Source organism: Bubalus kerabau, chromosome 7, assembly GCF_029407905.1.
Source record: "Bubalus kerabau isolate K-KA32 ecotype Philippines breed swamp buffalo chromosome 7, PCC_UOA_SB_1v2, whole genome shotgun sequence".
Lineage (NCBI taxonomy): Eukaryota > Metazoa > Chordata > Mammalia > Artiodactyla > Bovidae > Bubalus > Bubalus kerabau.
In genome coordinates, this window is record NC_073630.1 from 121,124,204 (window position 1) to 121,143,615 (window position 19,412).

The window sequence follows — 19,412 nt, forward strand, 5'->3', positions numbered from 1 at the left end:
TGACTAGACGGACCTTTGTTGGCAAAGTAATGTCTCTGCTTTTGAATATGCTATCTAGGTTGATCATAACTTTCCTTCCAAGGAGTAAGCATCTTTTAATTTCATGGCTGCAATCACCATCTGCAGTGATTTTGGAGCCCAGAAAAATAAAGTCAGCCACTGTTTCCCCATCTATTTGCCATGAAGTGATGGGACCAGACGCTGTGATCTTCATTTTCTGAATGTTGAGCTTTAAGCCAACTTTTTCACTCTCCACTTTCACTTTCATCAAGAGGCTTTTTAGTTCCTCTTCACTTTCTGCCATAAGGGTGGTGTCATCTGCATATCTGAGGTTATTGATATTTCTCCTGGCAATCTTGATTCCAGCTTGTGCTTCTTCCAGCCCAGCGTTTCTCATGATGTACTCTGCATAGAAGTTAAATAAGCAGGGTGACAATATACAGCCTTGATGTACTCCTTTTCCTATTTGGAACCAGTCTGTTGTTCCATGTCCAGTTCTAACTGTTGCTTCCTGACCTGCATATAGGTTTCTCAAGAGGCAGGTCAGGTGGTCTGGTATTCCCACCTCTTTCAGAATTTTCCACAGTTTATTGTGATCTACACAGTCAAAGGCTTTGGCATAGTCAATAAAGCAGAAATAGATGTTTTTCTGGAACTCTCGTGCTTTTTCGATGATCCAGCGGATGTTGGCAATATGATCTTTGGTTCCTCTGCCTTTTCTAAAACCAGCTTGAACACCTGGAAGTTCATGGTTCACATATTGCTGAAGCCTGGCTTGGAGAATTTAGAGTGTTACTTTACTAGCATGAGATGAGTACGAGTGTGCGGTAGTTTGAGCCTTCTTTGGCGCTGCCTGTCTTCGGGGCTGGAGCTTCAACCCTGTGTTCACAAGGCTCTGTTACTGGAGTGCTCCGTCTGTGCAGCCAACTCTGACTCCTGCTCCCTGGGCAGTCTGCCCTGGGCAAGGGGGCTGCACCATACCACCCCACACCCCCGTGGCCCCGGGAATATAAAACAAAGAAGCCACGAAAGACTGGTTAAATTCAGCTACATTAAAAAAAATCTACATGGCAGAAAACAATGTAAGCAAAATCAGAAGATAAAATTAGGGTGTATTTGCAACTCATCATGTACAGCTTGTTTTCTCACTGAATAAAGCGTTCCCAAAGTTTAATAAGAAACCCATAAACAGAAAAATGAGCAAAGGGTATGGAATACAATTCCCAGAAAAGGATAAACAACGAATGCTTTAACACATGGAAAATGCTTGGTCTCACTCCTAAGAGAAACATCAGTTACAACTATAAGTGACGTTCTCACGGGGCAAAGATCAAAATATTCATGAGGTGAGAACCCAGTCACGGCCAGCATCTGGCTGGTAGAACACTGAAGGTATGCCCAACACACCCCCACACTCCCACGCACACTTGCATGCACTCATGCACACGCACCCCACACATGCACACCCATGCACACGCATCTCACACATACACAGACCCATGCACACGCACCGCACAGAGGCACATCCATGCACATGCATGCACACACAGCTACTCAGCAAAACCACAAGACTCAATGGATCAAAGCATATGAGGAACCCTAATGAGCTGATCAGGAAGCTGCCAGGCAAGGACTCACATGGCCAAGCACAACAGGTGCAGATTTACACAACTGGTCCAGGAAACACACTAAACAAACAAATAGAAACAAATTTGGGGGACGGGAGGATCTTCCAGAGTTGCCACATCATATCACTTAAAAAAGAGAGAGACACAAGAAGAACCAGGAAAGTAGAGCCCACACAGAGGGAGAAAGTGGTCAACAGAAACTTCTGGAGTAAGCCCAGATGTTAAACTTACTAGACAAGTACTTTAAATCAGTTACTGTATGTTCATGTCTAAAGAATTAAATTATAAGAATGATGTCTTACCAATAGAGTATCAATAACAAGAAACAAATTAAGGAAGAAAACAAAATAAGACTTTTTCTGGACTGAAAAAGTACAACCACTAAAATGGAAAGCTCACTAGAGCAACTCAACACCAGACTGTAGTTGGCAAAAGAAAGAATCTAGGCCCTGAAGATAGGTCAACAGGTCCAGTCTGAGAAAGAGAAAAAAGAATGAAGAAAAAGAGGCCTGCGAGGACAGTGTGCGCACATGATGGGGGTCCTAGAAGAGGAAAGAGGGACGGGCAGAAAGAATCTTCAGAGAAATAATGGCCAAAAACCTTCCAAGTTTAAAGAGAAACCACCTCTACAAGCAAGCAGCTCAGCAAAGCCCCAGCAGCACTCGGACGAGTCCCTGACTAGACAGGCTTCAGTTCACAGCAGGACAGTGAGGACAGGGCATCTTGAAAGCAGAGGAAAACCCAGCTCAGTATGTAGAGACTTCTTTCCCTGAAAGACGGACAGCAGTCTTCTCGCCTGGAACCCTGGAGCCTAGGAAGCAGTGACATGACAGTCCAAGTGTTGAAAGAAAAAACTGTTACACCAAGAACTCCATATCCACCAAAACTACTCAAGAAAGAAGAAGAAATGAAGACATCCCCAAAGAGACAAGAACAAAGACAGTTCACGGCTGGCAGATTCAGATCCTCAGGGAGACACAGGGCGCTGGTAAAGCAGCCTCGGGGCCGCTAAGTCCATGTAAACATGTCTATGGACCTTTTCCTTTCCTCTTGAGTTAAAGAGCAACTACAGAAAGCAATAATCACAAACCTACGTTGATGCACTGACCACCTGTAAGATGCAACCTGTATGGTAAGAACAGCGCAAAGGAGCCGGGAAGAAACAGCTCTAAGGGAGCAGCTCTGTAACCACTGAAATCCAGTTGGCGTTAATCCACACGAGAGAGCAGTCAAGTTGTTCATCATAATCCTCAATGCAACCACTGAAAAAATTACCTACAAATAATGAAAGGCACAAGGAATTAAAGTATTACAAGGGAATTAAACAGTTATTTAACACACATGAAATCAGTAACAGAGGAAGAAAGGTTTTAAGAGACATGTAGGAAAAAAATAAAGATGGCAGACATAAATCTTACCTCATCAGTAATTATATTAAAGGGAAGTAGATTAAACATTCCACTCAAGCAACAGAGTTGGTAGAACGGATCAAACACATGCCATCCATTAGAAAGACTTGAGGTTCAGAGGCGGCGAGAGGGAAAGGCTGGGGAAGGCTGTGTCGCGCGAGCAAGAAGGCGCAGCCACGCCGCGCAAGAGACGCCAGGCGAACGCCGTCACTAGAGGCAGAGCCGGCCACGCTTAAGACAAAGGTCAACCCCCCAGGAAGAAGTACCGGATATGAACGTATATGCACTTAGCAACAAAGTCCTAAAGCAAACGAAGCAAAAACGGACAGAAGAGGGAGAAACAGATAATTTTAATAGTTGGAGATTTCAATACCCCACTTTCAACAAGGAATGTAACAGCTGCGGTAAAGATCAATAGGAAAAGAAAACCTGAGCAGCACGAGACACCAAGCAGACCTGCAGACTCCACGGAACAGCCACCCCCAGCAGAACACGGAGCCGCACGTAACTCTCCAGGATAGACCACGGGCCTCAAATTCCGAAGGACTGAACCACACAAGACGTGACCTTCGCTCAGTGAAATTAGAAATCAAGTGACAGGAGGAAACTCGGGAGCACGTGGACATTAAGCAACAAACTCCTGAATAAACAACGGGCAAAAGAAGAAGTCACGAGAGAAGCTAGAAAATACTCTAAGAATAAATAAACGTGAATACACAATACACTAAAATGTACAGGATGAAGCTGAATCAGTGCTTAAATGGAAATTTATGCCCATAAACGTCTACATTACAAAGCAGACCTCAAGACAATAAGCTAAACTTGCACTAAAGAGAGTATGACAAAACTGAAAAATCACACATGCAAGCAACCCAAGGAAATGAAAGTTAGACTGGAAACCAACCAAGCAAAAACGACAAATTTAGAGGACAACTTCAAACAGATCAATAAAATTGATAATTCTTTAGCTAGACCAACCAAGAAAAGAGAAAGAGAAGACTCAAATTTCCACGACCAGGAGTGACACAGGGGCGGGACAGCCAGCCTTGTTCTGGTTGTTCCGTCACCAAGTTGTGTCCAACTCCAGGCGACCCCATGAACTGCAGCACGCCAGGCTTCCCTGTCCCTCACCATCTCCCGGAGTTTGCCCAAGTTCATGTCCATTGAGTCAGTGATGCCATCCAACCACATCATCCTCTGTCGTCCCCTTCTCCTCCTGCCCTCAATCTTTCCCAGCATCAGGGTCTTTTCCAATGAGTCCCTTTGCATCAGGTGGCCAAAGTATTGGAACTTCAGCTTCAGCATCAGTCCTTCCAATGAGGATTCAGGGTTGATTTGAAGATTGACTGGTTTGATCTCCTTGCTGTCCAAGAGACTCTCAAGAGTCTTCTCCAGGACCACAGTTCAAAAGCATCAATTCTTCAGCGCTCTGCCTTCTTTATAGTTCAGCTTTCACAATCGTCTGTGACCACTGGGAAGACCATAGCCTTGACTATGTGAATCTTTGTCAGCAAAGTGGCACCTTTGCTTTTTAACACACTGTCTAGTCTGTGACAGCCTTCCTACCAAGAGGCACTCGCCTTCTGCTTTCATGGCTGCAGTGGCCTGAGAGCCCAAGGAGAGAGGGTTTGCCACTGCTTCCCCTCTTCCCCTTCTATCTGCCATGAAGTGCTGGGACCGGATGCCATGATCACATTTTTCTTAATGTTTAGTTTTAAGCTGGCTTTTTCACTCTCCTCCTTCAAGAGGTTCTTTAGTTCCTGCTTTCTGCCATTTGAGTGGTACCGCCTGCAAATCTGAGGTTGTTGGTATTTCTCCCGGCAGTCTTGATTCCAGCTTGCGCTCCATCCATGTAGCATTTCTCGTGATGTGCTCTGCACATGTTCAGCAGGGTGGCAGGAAACAGCCTTGGCTACTCCCTTCTCAGTTCTGAACCAGTCCATTGTTCCACACAAGGCTCTAACTGTTGCTTCCTGACTGGCATACGGGTTTCTCAGGAGACAAGTAAGATGGTCTGGTCTTCTCATCTCTTTTAAGAGTTTTTCACAGTTGTTATGATCCACATTGTCAAAGGCTTTGGCGTAATCAATGAAACAGAGGTAGATTTTTTTTTTTGGAATGCCTTTGCTTTCTGTATGATCTAGCAAATGCTGGCAATTTGAACTCTGGTTCCTCTGCCTTTTCTAGACCCAGCTTGGACATCTGGAAGTTCTCAGTTCACGTACTGCTGAGGCCTGGCATGAAGAATTCTGAGCACTAGCTTATTAGCATGGGAGATGAGAGTGGCTGCCTGGTGGCTTGAACATTGCTTAGGGCAGCCCTTCTTGGGAACTGGGGTGAGGACTGACCTTTTCCAGTCCTGTGGCCACTGCTGGGTTTTCAAGTTTGCTGACATGCTGAGGTAGCACTTTGACAGCATCGTCTTTGGGACCTTAAATAGCTCTGCTGGACCCATCGCCTCCACCGGCTCTGCTGGCAGCCGTGCTCCCTGAGGCCGCCTGACCTCACAGCCCAGGACGTGTGGCTCTGGGTGAGGGACCACAGCACCGTGGTTATTCAGGTCATGAAGACCTTTTTTAGTACAGTTCTGTTTATTCTTTCCATCCCTTCTGCTTCTATGAGGTCTTTACTGTTTCTGTCCTTTATTGTGCCCATCTTTGGCTGAAATGTTCCTTTGCTATTTCCAATTTTCTTGAAGAGATCTCTAGTCTATCAACCTTACGGAAACATAAATGATTATAAAGGAATACTATGAACTGTATGTATGACCTAGATAAGACGGGCAGATTTCTAGAAATATACAAACGACTGAACTGACCATGTGGGATTTATCCCATGAATGCAAGGGTGGTTCAATATATGAAAAGCAGTTAATGTAATCCACCATATCAACAGAATAAAGGATAGAAACCACACAATCATCTCAATAGATGTAGAAAGTGCATCTGACAAAAATTCAGCTCCCTTCATGACAAAACAAACACTCAGCAAACCAGGAACATAAGGGGACATCCTCCGCCTGCTGCGCAGCAGCTACACAGGGCCCAGCCACCGCCACACTCTGGGAAGAGACCAAAAGCTCTTCGCCTCAGATCAGGGACGAGAAGAGGATGTCTCTTCTCTCCAGTTCTCTCTGGCTCTGCCCTGATGCTCCAGCCAGAGCAACCAGACAAGACAAAGAGGTAAAAGGAATCCAAATCGCAAAGGAAGAAACACAACTTTCTCTTGCAGGTGACATGACACTGTGTACAAAAATTCCTAAGGAATCTACACACACATACACAGCCCTATTAGAACTAGTAAGTGAGCTGAGCACTTTCAGGATATACGATCAATGTAAAACAATCGGCTGTAATATCTAGGTATTAGCAGCGAACAATCCAAAAATGAAATTCAGAGAACTACATTTATAATAGCATCAAAGAGAACAAAACATTTAAGAATAAATGTAACAAACGCAGAGCCTGGCATATGAAAAACTACAACACTGTAAAAACACAAAGGAAACCTAAGTATATGGAAAGATGCTCTAAGTTCACCAAGTATAAAATTTAATATTAGGATGACATTGTTTGACCTCTAACATCACAGGGGTTGAGGGTACCTACCGCCCCTGCATCTGTCGTTCTGCCTCCAAGGATTCACCCAACCACAGCTCATGTGGGACCCTAAAGTATTTACTGTTGAAAAAAATCCTCGCCCAAGAGTCAACACAATCAGTAAAATCTCAGATCGCTTTTTATTTCTTGGCAGAAATTGACAAGCTCATCCTAAAATTTATTTGAAAATGTAAAAGGCCCAGAATGGCAAAAACAATGTTTAAAAAGAACAAAGTTGGAGGCTTTCAAAACTTCCCACAAGGCTACATCAGTCAAGACTGCGCAGTAGCAGCACAAGCTCAGGCAACAGAGAGGAGGCTCCAGAAGTGAATTCAGGTGTTTAGTGTCAGCTTACAGTCAATAAAGGTGCTAAGACCACTCTACGGGAGAAAGAAGGGTCTTTTCGATAAATGACGCTGAGACAACTGGACACCCACACAGGCGACGCACAGGCAGAACCGACGAGGACGGCTGGTCCACAGCAAAGGCCTCGGCTTCAGAGCGGGGTCGCGAACTCCCGGAAGGAAACATGGCTAGACTCGGGATTAAGCAGCCGCTGCTTAAACATGACGTGAAAAGCACAAGCGACAAAATGAAAAACAGACGCGCAGGACATCCGAGGCCACAGCGCTCGTGTGTCAGAGAACACGGCAAGAAAGTGAAAACACAGAATGGGGGAGAGTAATTGCAAATCCCATAAGGGTCTAGTGTCCAGAACACACAAAGCACTCTTACAACTCAAAACAGCAACTCAACTGAAAATGGGCCAAAGATCTAGATGTTTCTCCAAAGAAGATAAACAATGACCAATAAGCACAGGAAAAGATGTTCAACATGGGTGGTCGCACGGCATCATGACTCACTGGACATGAGTCTGGGCAAACTCCAGGAGATAGCAACGGACAGGGAGGCCTGGCGCGATGCCGTCCCTGGGGTCCCAGAGTTGGGCGAGACTTAGCAACTGAACAACAAGATGCTCACCATCATTCATCATTAGCAAAATGCAAGTCAAAACCACAATGAGATGCCACTTCACACCCACTAAGATGGCTAAAATTACAAAGACTGACGACAAGTGTGGCAAGAACACGGAGAAACGAGCACCCGGATGCGCTGGCGGGGGTGTAAGTGGTGCAGCTGCTTCGGAAAACATTTCAGCGGTTCATCAGTAAGTTAAACACAGAGTTACCACACAACCCATCCATCTCATTTCGAAAATACACGCCCATGCAAAAACTTGCACGCAAACGGTCACAACAGTATCGTAATCCCAAAGTGCAAAGCACCCACATGTCCGCGATGCAGGGTAAGCGTGGTCCGCTCACACAGCGCAGCGCCGTCTGGACTGAGAGGGGGCCGCGCTCACAGCACCGGGGGGCGGGCTCCAGGCTGCGGCGGCGCCACGCCCAGGCAGCGCCCAGCAGGCGACCCGGTGAGGAGCGGAGGAGGCTGCGGCAGGGCGGGGCTGCACTCGTCCTCGGGGTTGAGCAACCCTGAGCCGCGCCACAAAGTGCCCAGGCCGTGCAAGACGCCCCCTGGTGGCCAGGCTGCCGCGTTCACCCCAGGCGACCCGGCGGGCGGGCCCTAAGCGCTGGCCGAGGTCCCTGCGGCAGGAACGTCCACGCCTCCGGGACGCTTGGATCAGAGTGCACGCCGGGCCCTCGCATTAAACACTGGACGATGGCTGCTTCTGCGCACACGCCCAGCGAGGAGGAGCGGACAGCGCAGGGGACCCCCCGCACAGGCCTGGACCTCTAGTTCAAGGCGTAGTTAAACTGGTTTGCAAACTTCTCGTGCTTCTTCTGGTCCATCTGGTTCATGGCGGTGACCACCCTCTGCACAGCTGCCCTGTGGGGAAGCACAGCGAGCCGTGACCAGGGAGGCCGTCCGGGCCCCGGGCCCCTGACTGCAGCCTGGCGGGGCCGGGACCCCAGTGCTGGGGTGGTTGCTGCACTGGGACCACTTGGGAGCCCCCTGCAGAAGGCGCCACGGCACCACGGCGAGGGGATCTGCCCCCAAGGCCACTTTGGCCCGGCCTGGCATGCCTCCCACTGCTCCCCGAGCCCCAAGGGCGGCCTCCAGACCCCAATCTTGCCCGTGAGAGCACAGTCCGCCCAGCAGCCAGGTGGGCAGAGGCAGCAGGACACGCTCGATCCCCTCAGCCCAGCTTCCTCCTGCCCGGCTAAGCACGGGGCCCCGCCCAGAGCAGACACACCTTGACAGGCAGCGTGCCGGGGAGGAGGAGGAGGCGCGGCCTCCCACACAGCGGGCTGCAGGCCGCACGGCTCGCCGCAGGGAGGCGCTCGGGCCGCACGGGGAGGGGGACTCAGGCCATGCTCCTCCTGGCGTCAGCACCCACCCTGCCCTCCACCCCAGCTGAGCCACAGGGAACCAGCCACGAGCCCGGAGCCTGGGGTCACAATGCCCCGGACGCAGCCGCTCCTGTGCCCACAGCACAGGGGCTCCGTGGGGCGCTCAGGAAGCCACCCTCTGGCCCCCCAGACGCGGTGGTCACTGGGAGCACGTCCCCTGGCCAGTGCAGCGAGTGGAGCACCGTCCCAGCATCCAGCCTGAGGACGGCCCCACCCCGAGGCCTGGGTGCTGACCAGGCGGCGCCCCTGTGGCTTCCGTGGGCACTGGCGGTGGGCGGTGCCTCAGGCCGTCACAGCAGCGGGATGGACGGTGAGGCACTGGATGGGTGGCCCTCCACCGGTGTCCCAGCACCCGGGCCAGGGGACAGGACACCGTGAGGAGCGCTTACTTGGCAAAGACTCTCTTGGCGATGCGCGCGCGCGCCGTGTCAGCTTGCCGCTTGAGGTCGGTGAGGCCCGGGTGCTTCCGCCGCTTGCCCTTGCCTTTCCCGCCAGGCCTGGACGAGCCCAGGTCCACCCCGGTAGCCGCCTCCACGTCCCGCAGGAACTCGGGGTCCTGCCAGTCTGTAGACAGACCCTGAGATTTCAGAAAACACCCACACCAACCTCACCAAGACCCAATCCCTCCATGGGGGGGTTAAGGCCGGTGGGTCCCCATGGAGCCCTTATGCAGGAAGGCAACCAAGTCTGGCGGCCAGGGGACAAGGCCACAGGCAAGCGGCTGCGTCAGGCTCCAGGTGGGCTATGGCCCACTCGGCCCCCAGCGGGGCCCTTGGCCTGTCCCTGCCAGAGGGTGGGCGCAGGCCAGCCACGGCCAAGGGAGCAGCGCCCGCTGCGCCTCCTGATTGGCCTGAAGCTAACTTGGCCCCAGGCCCCCGTGAGGAGGGCGTCAGCTCACCCAGGCCCCTCAAGACAGCAGGAGCAGGTGGTCCAAAGGGAAACAAATGTCCCCCAGCCCCGGCCTGGCCTCACCTGCCCCAGCTGCACCGGGGAACACACCCGTGTGCCCGCTTGCCAGGATGGAAAGCGTTAACAGTCCAAACCTGGGAGAAGAGCTCCCAACCCGTGGGTAGAGGCCTCAAGGTCCACTCGCCTCAACCTGCTTCTCTCCCGGGGGGCGGGGTGGGGTGGGGCTGTGTGGAGGTCCCTAAAATTCAGTGTCCATCCAGCACAGCCCCCGCCAGCGTCCAGACCTATGGACCCTGGCCCCGGCTGGCAGAAGGGTGCAAGACACCCCAGACCCCGACAGTGAGCAGCCCGAGATGGCAGAGGGGCCGGCAGTGAGCAGGCCACGTCCAGTGGGGGGTAGCCAGGCGCCCAGATTCAGAGATGGCACGGCCTCCCCAAGTTGATTTCTAAAGTGAAGGGATACGCGGCTGCACAATCCAGATACAGGAACGATTAATCCAAGATTAAGGAAAACTGTCCAAACAGTTTATCTCCCAGTAATGAGAAGGCGTCACAGTTTAGGAACCCAGTGAATGGAGCGATTGTTTAAACACAACGGAAAAACGCCGGCACCCAGTAGAGATGGAATGAGCATCTCAGGAAAATGAAGGAGCAATTTAAAAGCCTTTGAAGAAAATCAATAGGAGCCGGCAGCGGGTGTCCTGCGTGCTGACGGGCCCTGGAGCCCCGCACGCATTGTCACCGAGGTGAGCACTGGGGAAAAGAAAATTGCCCGCGTGTGAGGGAGGTGGGATCGATACTGCAGTTAGTAAAGAGACGCTATTTCACATCTGACTGGCCAGCGCTGGCCGCGGCCCCGGCCCGGTACCTGTTGTTAACAAGTCACCGAGGGCTGCAGAACCTGATACTCTTCAGGGCTGACACAAAAAATAGGCACTTAATTTGCTCCTGAGTGCGGGCCACCAGGGGAGGCCTTGGCCCCTGGATTAGCGGGTCAGGCCCCTCCCTGCCACCCTCCAGGCCCAGGGGCTGACCCTGCTGTGAGGCTGAAATCCAACACTGATCTCTCCTGACGAAGGAAGGACCTGCTAAAGCGGCACGTGGCCTGGCTGGGACCAGCAGGCCGCCAGCACCGCCCCGAGGACACAGCCACCCTCCGCCTCGGGGGGTTCTGGGCCTGAGCCCATGGCCTTTGTCAATAGAGTGGGGCCTCCAGACCTCAGCCCAGGTTGAAAAACCATGGGATTCTGACACAGGTCAGGCTCCCGCCCCACCCCGAGGGTATCCGGGGCTGCCCTGGCAGGGGGCTGCTTCTGTGGGTCCCCACCCTGCTTGCGGCTCAGGGGCCTCTGGGAGCCAGGCAGCAGCCAGCCCACGCCAGGACGCAGCACCAGCTCACGTGCAGCACGCGGTGAGCTCCGTGAAGGGCGCAGAACAGGGTCTCAGTAGCTCCAGTCCCTTGTCCATTTTGCATGAAACTGGCCTATGAGCCAGAAAACGGGGACCTCGAGGAGGTACCCCAGAAAGTGCGCCACGCTCAGAGGCCTGGCAGGACTGCCTGGAACCACGGGCAGGACCCTGGCCTTCTGCTCGCACACCACACACGGTCCACACACACTGCACACCACATGCACCCCACAGCCCCGTGTGCACGGGTTGGCCAGGCAGCAGGTGAGCAAGCAGACAGGAGCTGGCAGCCTCCAGGCAGCCCCAGGGCTCAGCCGTTTACCTTCCTCACCTTGTTCCCTCACATGCTTAAACACAGGCTTAAAAACCCAAAACCCCAACAGATGATAACAAAGTGGTTTCCAGCCATGGGTGTACCCACGCCACCCATCAGGAACCGTGTGAAGACGTGGCCGGGACGGAAGCTGAAGCTGAGGGTCCCGTCAGCGCCGAGGGCCGCACATCCTGGCTGCAGCTCCTGAGCTACGGTCACCGCTGTCCTGGAGGCGGCAGCTGACCCTCACAGGCGCCACGGGCTGGCCTGGAGGCCGCTGGGTGCGAGGCATCCTCACACCAGGCCCGCCCCTCGTCCCCCAGACCCACCTGGGCGCCCTGCTGGCCTCTGCAGCTGCTGCCTCTGCTCCCGGGCCCTGTCCTCCGCATTGAGGGGCTGTCCCGCGTCATCTCTCGGGATAATCTTCCCGTGGAAAGGGCACTGTGTGGAGAACGGAGCAGTTCTGATGCGGACAGGCTGCCGGCCACCCCACTGACAACTCTGAGGAGGGCTGGCCCACACCCCCCCGCCCTCCCATACAAGCCACACAAGGCAGGGGCTCTCAGGTGCAGCGAGATGGAGCCAGGCAGGGAGGGCGGTCTGTGGTCAATCCGCCTCCATGGACCCCGGGCCCAGCACAGAGCAGGCTCAGGACCACGCGGGCGGGGACGCAGGGACCGAGGTGGAGTGGCCCAGCCCTGTGCCCACCCGGGGGGTCCTGGTGCCGGCAGGCTGGAGCCCAGCCCAGCCCCACCTTCAGGCGGTCCTGACGCGCGCAGAGCTGGCCGTCGGGCCGTGGGGCACGGCAGCGGTGCTGCACAGGCTCGAACTGCCCTGCGAAGGTGATGCGGCGGCTCCGCAGGGCCTCGGAGACACTGGCGCTCTCCACCTCGGCGTCCACTTCGCAGGGCTTCCAGAACCGGTGCTCCGAGTCACACCTGCACACAGACCCGCCTCTCAGCGCCCACAGCGAGGCTGGGCCTGCGAGTGCTCCCAGGGCAGGCGGGGATGCCGAGCACGGCAGGGGCACGCCAGGCACAGCCCAGTGGCCTGACACCCCAGTGTGGCCTGGACCTGGGTGGGGCTCCTTGAAGGGCATGAACAAAACACAGACCTGCGTCCCTGCCCCTCAGGTCTGCAGATAGAGTGCGGGCTGGTGCAGCAACGCGCAGCGTCCAGGAAGCCCCTCGTAAAGCCCCGGGCCCGGCCCACAGGAGCCCAGGCAGAGGACAGGAGGAGGTGGTGACGCGGGCCCGGGGCAGAGCTGGGAGCGTGGGCTGGGCCAAGGCCCTCACACCTCGTGATGCTCCACCATCAGGGCGGTGACAGGGGAGGTCCCTCAGGGGGCCACAGGGAGGTTCAAAAAGCCCACGGGCCTCTGGGCATGGCTGGACCACCGCCCAGCCCTGGGCCTTCAAGGGCCCACCGGCCTCAGTGGGCAGGCTGCTAAGAGCTGTGTCCACTGCGCACGGCGGGGCGGGGTGTGCGCCCGCACTCACTTGAGGATCTTGCCGGCCGCCAGCTCCTCCTGGCCCCAGTAGCACAGGTCCACCCCAAAGGGGACGACAGGCGCCCGGGCCTGCTCTGCCGCCCGCCGTGCAGCCTGCTCCGGTGCCAGCGGAGCCCTAGAGAGGGAGCAGGGCTCAGGGACGGGGAGCCTGGGGCTGCCCTCGGCCACCCACCTCTCCCGCCCCCCAGGTCCTGGGGACACCCCTGGGCCCTGACCCTCACCCCCTGCACCTCGGGCCTGGACCAGGGGTGCCAGCCTCACACCGCACTCCTCACGCGGGGCTCAGGGTACCCAAACGTCTGTCCCTCTGGCCCCGGAGCCTCGGGCCTTTCCTCGGGGTGGACCTAGCCTGCACGCCAGCAGTGAGGACTCAGGGCCCCAGGTCCCCACCCCAGGACAAACGTGGTAGGTACCCGCCCTGGGGCGGCCTGGGTGTCACCTGGGGCTCGGGGGTGAGGCTGGGGGCCCATGGGGCCGGGGCCAGTGCCGCTGGGCGGCCGCAGAGGTGGGGTCGCAGGCCTCCATGTCACTCCCAGGCCTCTTCCTCGCCTGCGAGCCTGGGGCGGCCAGACCTTCCTCCAGCCCTGGAACACAGAGATGTCTGCTCTCGGTCACCACTCAGCGACCCCGCACGGAGCCCTGGAGGGCGCCCCGCCCCGGTGACGGCACAGCCCATGAGCGCACCTGCCTGGCTGGCCCAGGCCCATGGCTGGCTACTCACTGCCAAGGCCGCCAGACACTGACCTCTGAGGGCCAGGTGCTCGCACTGAGTGCCCATGGTGGCAGGGGCCGTGTCTCTGACACCCCTGGACCCCATTCACCAGGCCCCTCTGCCCGCCGGTACCGGTGCCTGGGCTGTCCCTGACCCCTGCCAGCCCTGCCCAGCTGGGCACGGGGCCAGCGTCCCGGGAGGCAGGGGGCGGAGCCATCAGGACCCAGAGGCACTCCACCCCGGGGGCCCTGCCCCCTCTCTTGAGCTTTCCTCCGCACGGCACGAAAGACAGCGAACAAAGCACCCAGGAGATGAAAACTGAAGAGATGCTGGAGATGCAGCAGAAGACGAAGAGGGGATCCAAGCAGCCTGGGGAGGATGGCCCCCGGCAGGGATGTGGGACAGGAGGCGGCCACACACACGTGTGGGCAGCTCTCAGCGCACGGAGGCATGACGCGTGTCCACATCCTCGTCACCTGACCCCAGGAGAGGAAATGACTGGAATGGGGAAACGAGAATCCAGGCTTCCTGGAATCAGAGGAAGACCAAAAGGTTTCCTGAGGGCAAGAAGGAGACAGAGAAAGAACAGGCAAGTCACTCAGAAGAGGGGTTAGAAACCTCAGAGGGGAAGAAAAAGGTCTGAACGGCTTTCCTCCCGAAGCCGTGGCACCACGGGCACCGCAGGTGGCGGCGTATGAGGTCCGAGGCGCGATGTTCAAACTTGGACTGTTTCACCCAGCTCCACTAAGTGTCAAGTTTGCGGCTTCTACAGCAGATACCATGGACCTCCCATCCGAGAAATCCTTCCCAGGACACAGAAAACTGACAGGCCGGCCAAGTGGGCAGCTCCAGGGGCCACAGGGCCCCCGGAAGAGCAGAGCCACGAGGACACCAACACGCTCTGTGCCCGGCCTCCGGACAGCACCTCTGACCTTCCATCTATGTGCAGGGACTCAGTCAGAGAAGCGAGAGAGAAAATAGGAAGCGATGCAGCCTGGTGTCTGCACGCAGCCTCCCTGTATACACAGAGCCTGGTGTCTGCACGCGGCCTCCCTGCACACAGAGCCTGGTGTCTGCACGTGGCCTCCCTGAATACACAGAGCCTGGTATCTGCACCCAGCCTCCTTGTATACACACAGAGCCTGCTGTCTGCACGCAGCCTCCCTGTATACACAGAGCCTGGTGTCTGCATGCGGCCTCCATGCACACAGAGCCTGGTGTCTGCACGTGGCCTCCCTGAATACACAGAGCCTGGTATCTGCACCCAGCCTCCCTGTATACACACAGAGCCTGCTGTCTGCACGCGGCCTCCCTGCACACAGAGCCTGGTGTCTACACACGGCCTCCCTGAATACACAGAGCCTGGTATCTGCACCCGGCCTCCCTGTATACACACAGAGCCTGCTGTCTGCACGCAGCCTCCCTGTATACATAGAGCCTGGAGTCTGCACGTGGCCTCCCTGTATACACAGAGCCTGGAGTCTGCACGCGGCCTCCCTGCACACAGAGCCTGGTGTCTGCACGTGGCCTCCCTGTATACACAGAGCCTGGAGTCTGCACGTGGCCTCCCTGTATACACAGAGCCTGCTGTCTGCACGCAGCCTCCCTGCACACAGAGCCTGGTGTCTGCACACGGCCTCCCTGCACACAGAGCCTGGTGTCTGCATGCGGCCTCCATGCACACAGAGCCTGGTGTCTGCACGCGGCCTCACACGCACCCATGTGCTGTCTGGTGCTTTTGCAGAAGCCTCATGATGCCACAAATCTGAAAATGTTTTCTCCAAGTCCCTCACGAGACTCACCTGCCCTCCCTGCTCCAGACGCCCTCCAAGCTCACACACAGACTAAGAGTGTGGGGTTCACCCCTGCTTCTCAGGTGCCCGTGGCTGAGAGTGGAGGACCTGGGGCAGAGCCACTCATCAGTGTGGCAGGTCCGTGTGGGTCACGTGCAGCCCCCAGCTCTGAGCACACTCGGAAGGCACTCGGGGACCAGGCTCTGTCACCAGCCTACCCCAGGTCCAGGGACGAGGCCTTCCAGGCGCCCCACCTGGGATCTCGGCAACGCCGCACTCCCAGCTGGTGCAGACGCATGGCCACGCGCACGTGTGGGGAGGCAGGCCGGTAAGTGGCCGCAGCGGCACTCACGAAGATGGACACAACCGCTGCCCGACGATCGGTATGAGGGTTCCTAAGAGTTACCAGAATGAAATATATTTTTCATTGATTTGTTGTTTTAAACCATTAAAAAGATGAGTAAGCGTGCTGAAGCAGGGTAAACAGTCAGGGCGCTGAAAAACACTACCATTCTCACACCGTTGTGGAAAATCAATCTCCATGACGCACTTTCAAGTAAAAATCCAAAAAGCAGGTGAGTCCATGGCACCGGGAATGGTGCTGTTGGGGAGAACACCAATGGGGAGCCCGGCAGCCACGGGCCCCACCTGGCGACCAGGGCGCCAGACCCAGGCCCGGACCTCAGCTCAAATTCACTCCCGCGACGGCTCTTAAGAAAAATCACAAAAAACGCCTAAATCCCCTTTTTGTTTAAAGTGACCAAGCAGCACCTATTTGCAAGGCGGCAGGCAGGGCGGCGGGATCGATGGCAGGAAGTGGGAGGCGGGGGCGAGCGCAGGGCTGGGCTCAAGCCTGACACTATTGATCGTACCTAGTTCAGCTGGCCTCGTAATTAAAATGTAAATTTGAGAAAGAGATTATGTCCTGACAGAAATGGTAGGATTAAGGAGAAGATAAAAGCCCCTCAGTGAAAATTCAGAGAAAGAAACGAGAAAGAAACGGGCGCCGGCTCCCCAGCCGCGGGTTTGGACGAATCGACTGCAGACTCATCGCCTTTGAGAACCAGCGACGACGATCAGCTGCATTATGAGCCGGCGCCCAGCACGTCCTGCACTGCCCCGCAGCGCCAGGGTCCACAGTGCAGACCCAGCCCCGGACCCCTTGAGGAGCAAGGGGTCTCCCACCACCCGCCGTCAGAGGCCCATCCTGGGGCACAGTGGCCCCTCCTGCAGGGGGGGGCCTGCCTCCTCCCAGGCACCCGGCCCACGAACCCCCGGGGAGCAGCTCGGCTATACTCTGCGCGTGTGGCCATCATGAGGACAAGCGGGGGCTGGCAGCACCTGGGGGTGGTCCCCTATGCTGGTGCCTGGAGACCGAGCACCTCCTCAAGGGAGGTGGCCAGGGCAGACCAAGGAGACAGGCCAGGCCCCTCAGGGCTCCAGCACCCCCCCCTGCTGCCTCATGGGTGTGGGATGAGGCCTGGGGGTGGCGGACCCAGACCAGGCACCTGGAGGGGCACGGCAGAAGGCCGGGCCCCAGGAGCAGCCCAAGGTTCAGAGGAGACCTGCGCTGGCACGGCGTGGCCAGTGAGGTCAGCGTGAGGGTGAGGCGGGGGCTAGAGGGCTGGGGTGGGCAGCGGCTGCACCCTCGGGTGCCCAGGGAGGGCCTCAAGGCAGCAGACAGGGGGCCTCGAACAGCGGGTGGGGGACAGCCTGGTCACATCCACACTCCAACTGCCTGAGCACCTAACTCCTGAGCAAACTCACTCTTACCTCACACACCAACTCAGACCTCAAGTTGACGACTCACTCACTCCCCGCACAAGCCACACGTGGCGCAGGCTGCACTCGCCCCTCTGGACACAAGGTGCCCCTGCGCACACGCGGCTCCTGGAGGCTTCTGGAAGAGAAACCCCCGGCAAAGGCAGGGGGCGGCAGCGCCTTCCCGAGGGGCGCTGGGGCTCCTGGATGGAGGCTGAGCCATGACCCCACCAACAGGACCAGGACTCAGGGAGGCCCACGTCAGCAGGCGCCTGGCCGCATGAGGAGAAACACGATTTTCAATGAACGTGGCTCCACAGGGGCAACCGGCGGGATGGCAGAGACCCCAGGACCACGTGGCACGGACTGGGCACCCCCGAGGCGGGTCCCCCGCTCTGCGGGCCCAGGCTGGACCCACGCCCGCCCTCAGGGGCCGTGTCCTGAGGGCCCCCTCCCGGGCCCATGCCGCTGCTCACCGCACTCAGGCTGCAGGTGCTCGGGGACACAGGCCTCGTAGCCCTCCTTCTCCGGGACCTCCACAAAGTCGTCCTCGTCTTCATCCTCGTCCCCGGGGGCTGCCGTCTGGGGAAATACCCCAAGCTGTGAGTGACAGCCACAGGCAGAGCCCCGGCCCCACCTCCGGGTTGGGGCTCAGCGCTGACCACGTGGCCACATGCACGGTCCGCCCCGTTCCCTAAACTGCAGCGGCCCACATGCGCCTCCGCCAGCTGGCCCGCTGAGACCCACGGACGGGCACGCTGCAGCCCAGGGAGCCCCACGGGCCCGCGGTCCTGGCCCTCCACCCAGCTCCAGCCAGACCAGAAGCATCGCCCCCGGGCGTCCGGCACTGCGGCTATGATCATGGCATTTCCAGAACGTCTCGAACTCGAGAGCGGCTTGTTAAAAGGCCACTGAAGAGAAAGCCTCCCCTGGACGGGGCAGCCCTCCCTACTGCTCTCTGAGCCTGGATCCCCCCAGCACCCCCACCCCGAGTCCAGGGCCCCGACATCCATTCCCCCCCAGCCCCCTCCCTGGTGGCACCCAGCCGGGCTGGAGTGGCAGGGACCCTGAGCGTGGGGCCTCACTGCAGGGGCGGGGCTCCTCTGGAGAACAGCTTGGAGGCGGCCTCGCACGCCCCCCACACACTGGGGCCACACGCAACCTGAACCGGGGCTCAGCAGCCTGCGCCTCTCGGGGAGAGAGCCCCTCCCCTCACATTCTCAACCCTTGCACCCCCACGACGGGGCACGGGGCCCGTCCTTCCCAAGAGGGTCACCGCACTTATGTACCTGGGAGCTGGGTCACACGGCCAGCGCCTCCCGGAAACACCCCGATTCTGAGGGGCCACAGCCCCAGGCCCAACTGCAGGAAACATCCAGAGAGGAGACTGTGGCCGGCTGATGCCCACTGGACTCTCACCCACCCCTCCAGGGTCCATCCCAACAGCCAGGCCCTAAGGAACACGGCTGACCAGGGCAGACGAGGGCCGACCCGCCGACCACAGGGCAGGCGGCTGGCCAGGCCACAGGCGCCCAGGACCCAAAGGCTGAGGAGCGGCTGGGAGGCCTAATCAGATGCAAATGCTCTCAGCTTGGGCGCAAGCTGCGGCGCGCGTCTGGGAGGCACGGAGACATTAATCATTGGAAACTGTAATTTTTGTTATCAGTCTAACACTGATCAAAAGGGAAGCCTGTCTCCACCGCTGACCTGTGAAACGTCCCAATTATACTCTTTGGAAATGACAGGGGCACTTAACTCCAGAGCCGAGCAAATGACGACGATCAATCACGTTTGAATAACAATGAGCCGCGGACCTGAAAATTATTTTTGTATAGAATCTACCCAGGAATTTATGAAAGGTGGAAAGCAGCCCAAGGTTTTCGGGCATTACGGTCCCGGCTAGTGCCGTGCGTATCAAACACTAAACAGAATTTATGTGTTTTAATTTTCCAAAAGGTAGATGTGGACTGGGTGCTACAATGCATAACACACCGTGCCC

General features: G+C 56.8%; 1 protein-coding gene across 2 annotated transcripts in view; it reads right to left on the reverse strand.

Moving 5' to 3' along the window:
- Positions 1–1,032: 1,032 nt before the first annotated feature.
- UVSSA (UV stimulated scaffold protein A) overlaps positions 1,033–19,412 on the reverse strand; it is a 28,722-nt gene continuing 10,342 nt past the window's right edge. For both annotated transcript variants that reach the window (XM_055589292.1, XM_055589293.1), the window contains exons 8-14: positions 17,890–17,995; positions 13,587–13,731; positions 13,137–13,262; positions 12,392–12,575; positions 11,967–12,078; positions 9,398–9,572; positions 1,033–8,484 (exon numbers count right to left, since the gene is read on the reverse strand). In XM_055589292.1, coding sequence (XP_055445267.1) covers positions 8,391–8,484; positions 9,398–9,572; positions 11,967–12,078; positions 12,392–12,575; positions 13,137–13,262; positions 13,587–13,731; positions 17,890–17,995 — 942 coding nt within the window. In that variant the 3' untranslated portion in view covers positions 1,033–8,390. The remainder of the gene's footprint in view (positions 8,485–9,397; positions 9,573–11,966; positions 12,079–12,391; positions 12,576–13,136; positions 13,263–13,586; positions 13,732–17,889; positions 17,996–19,412) is intronic.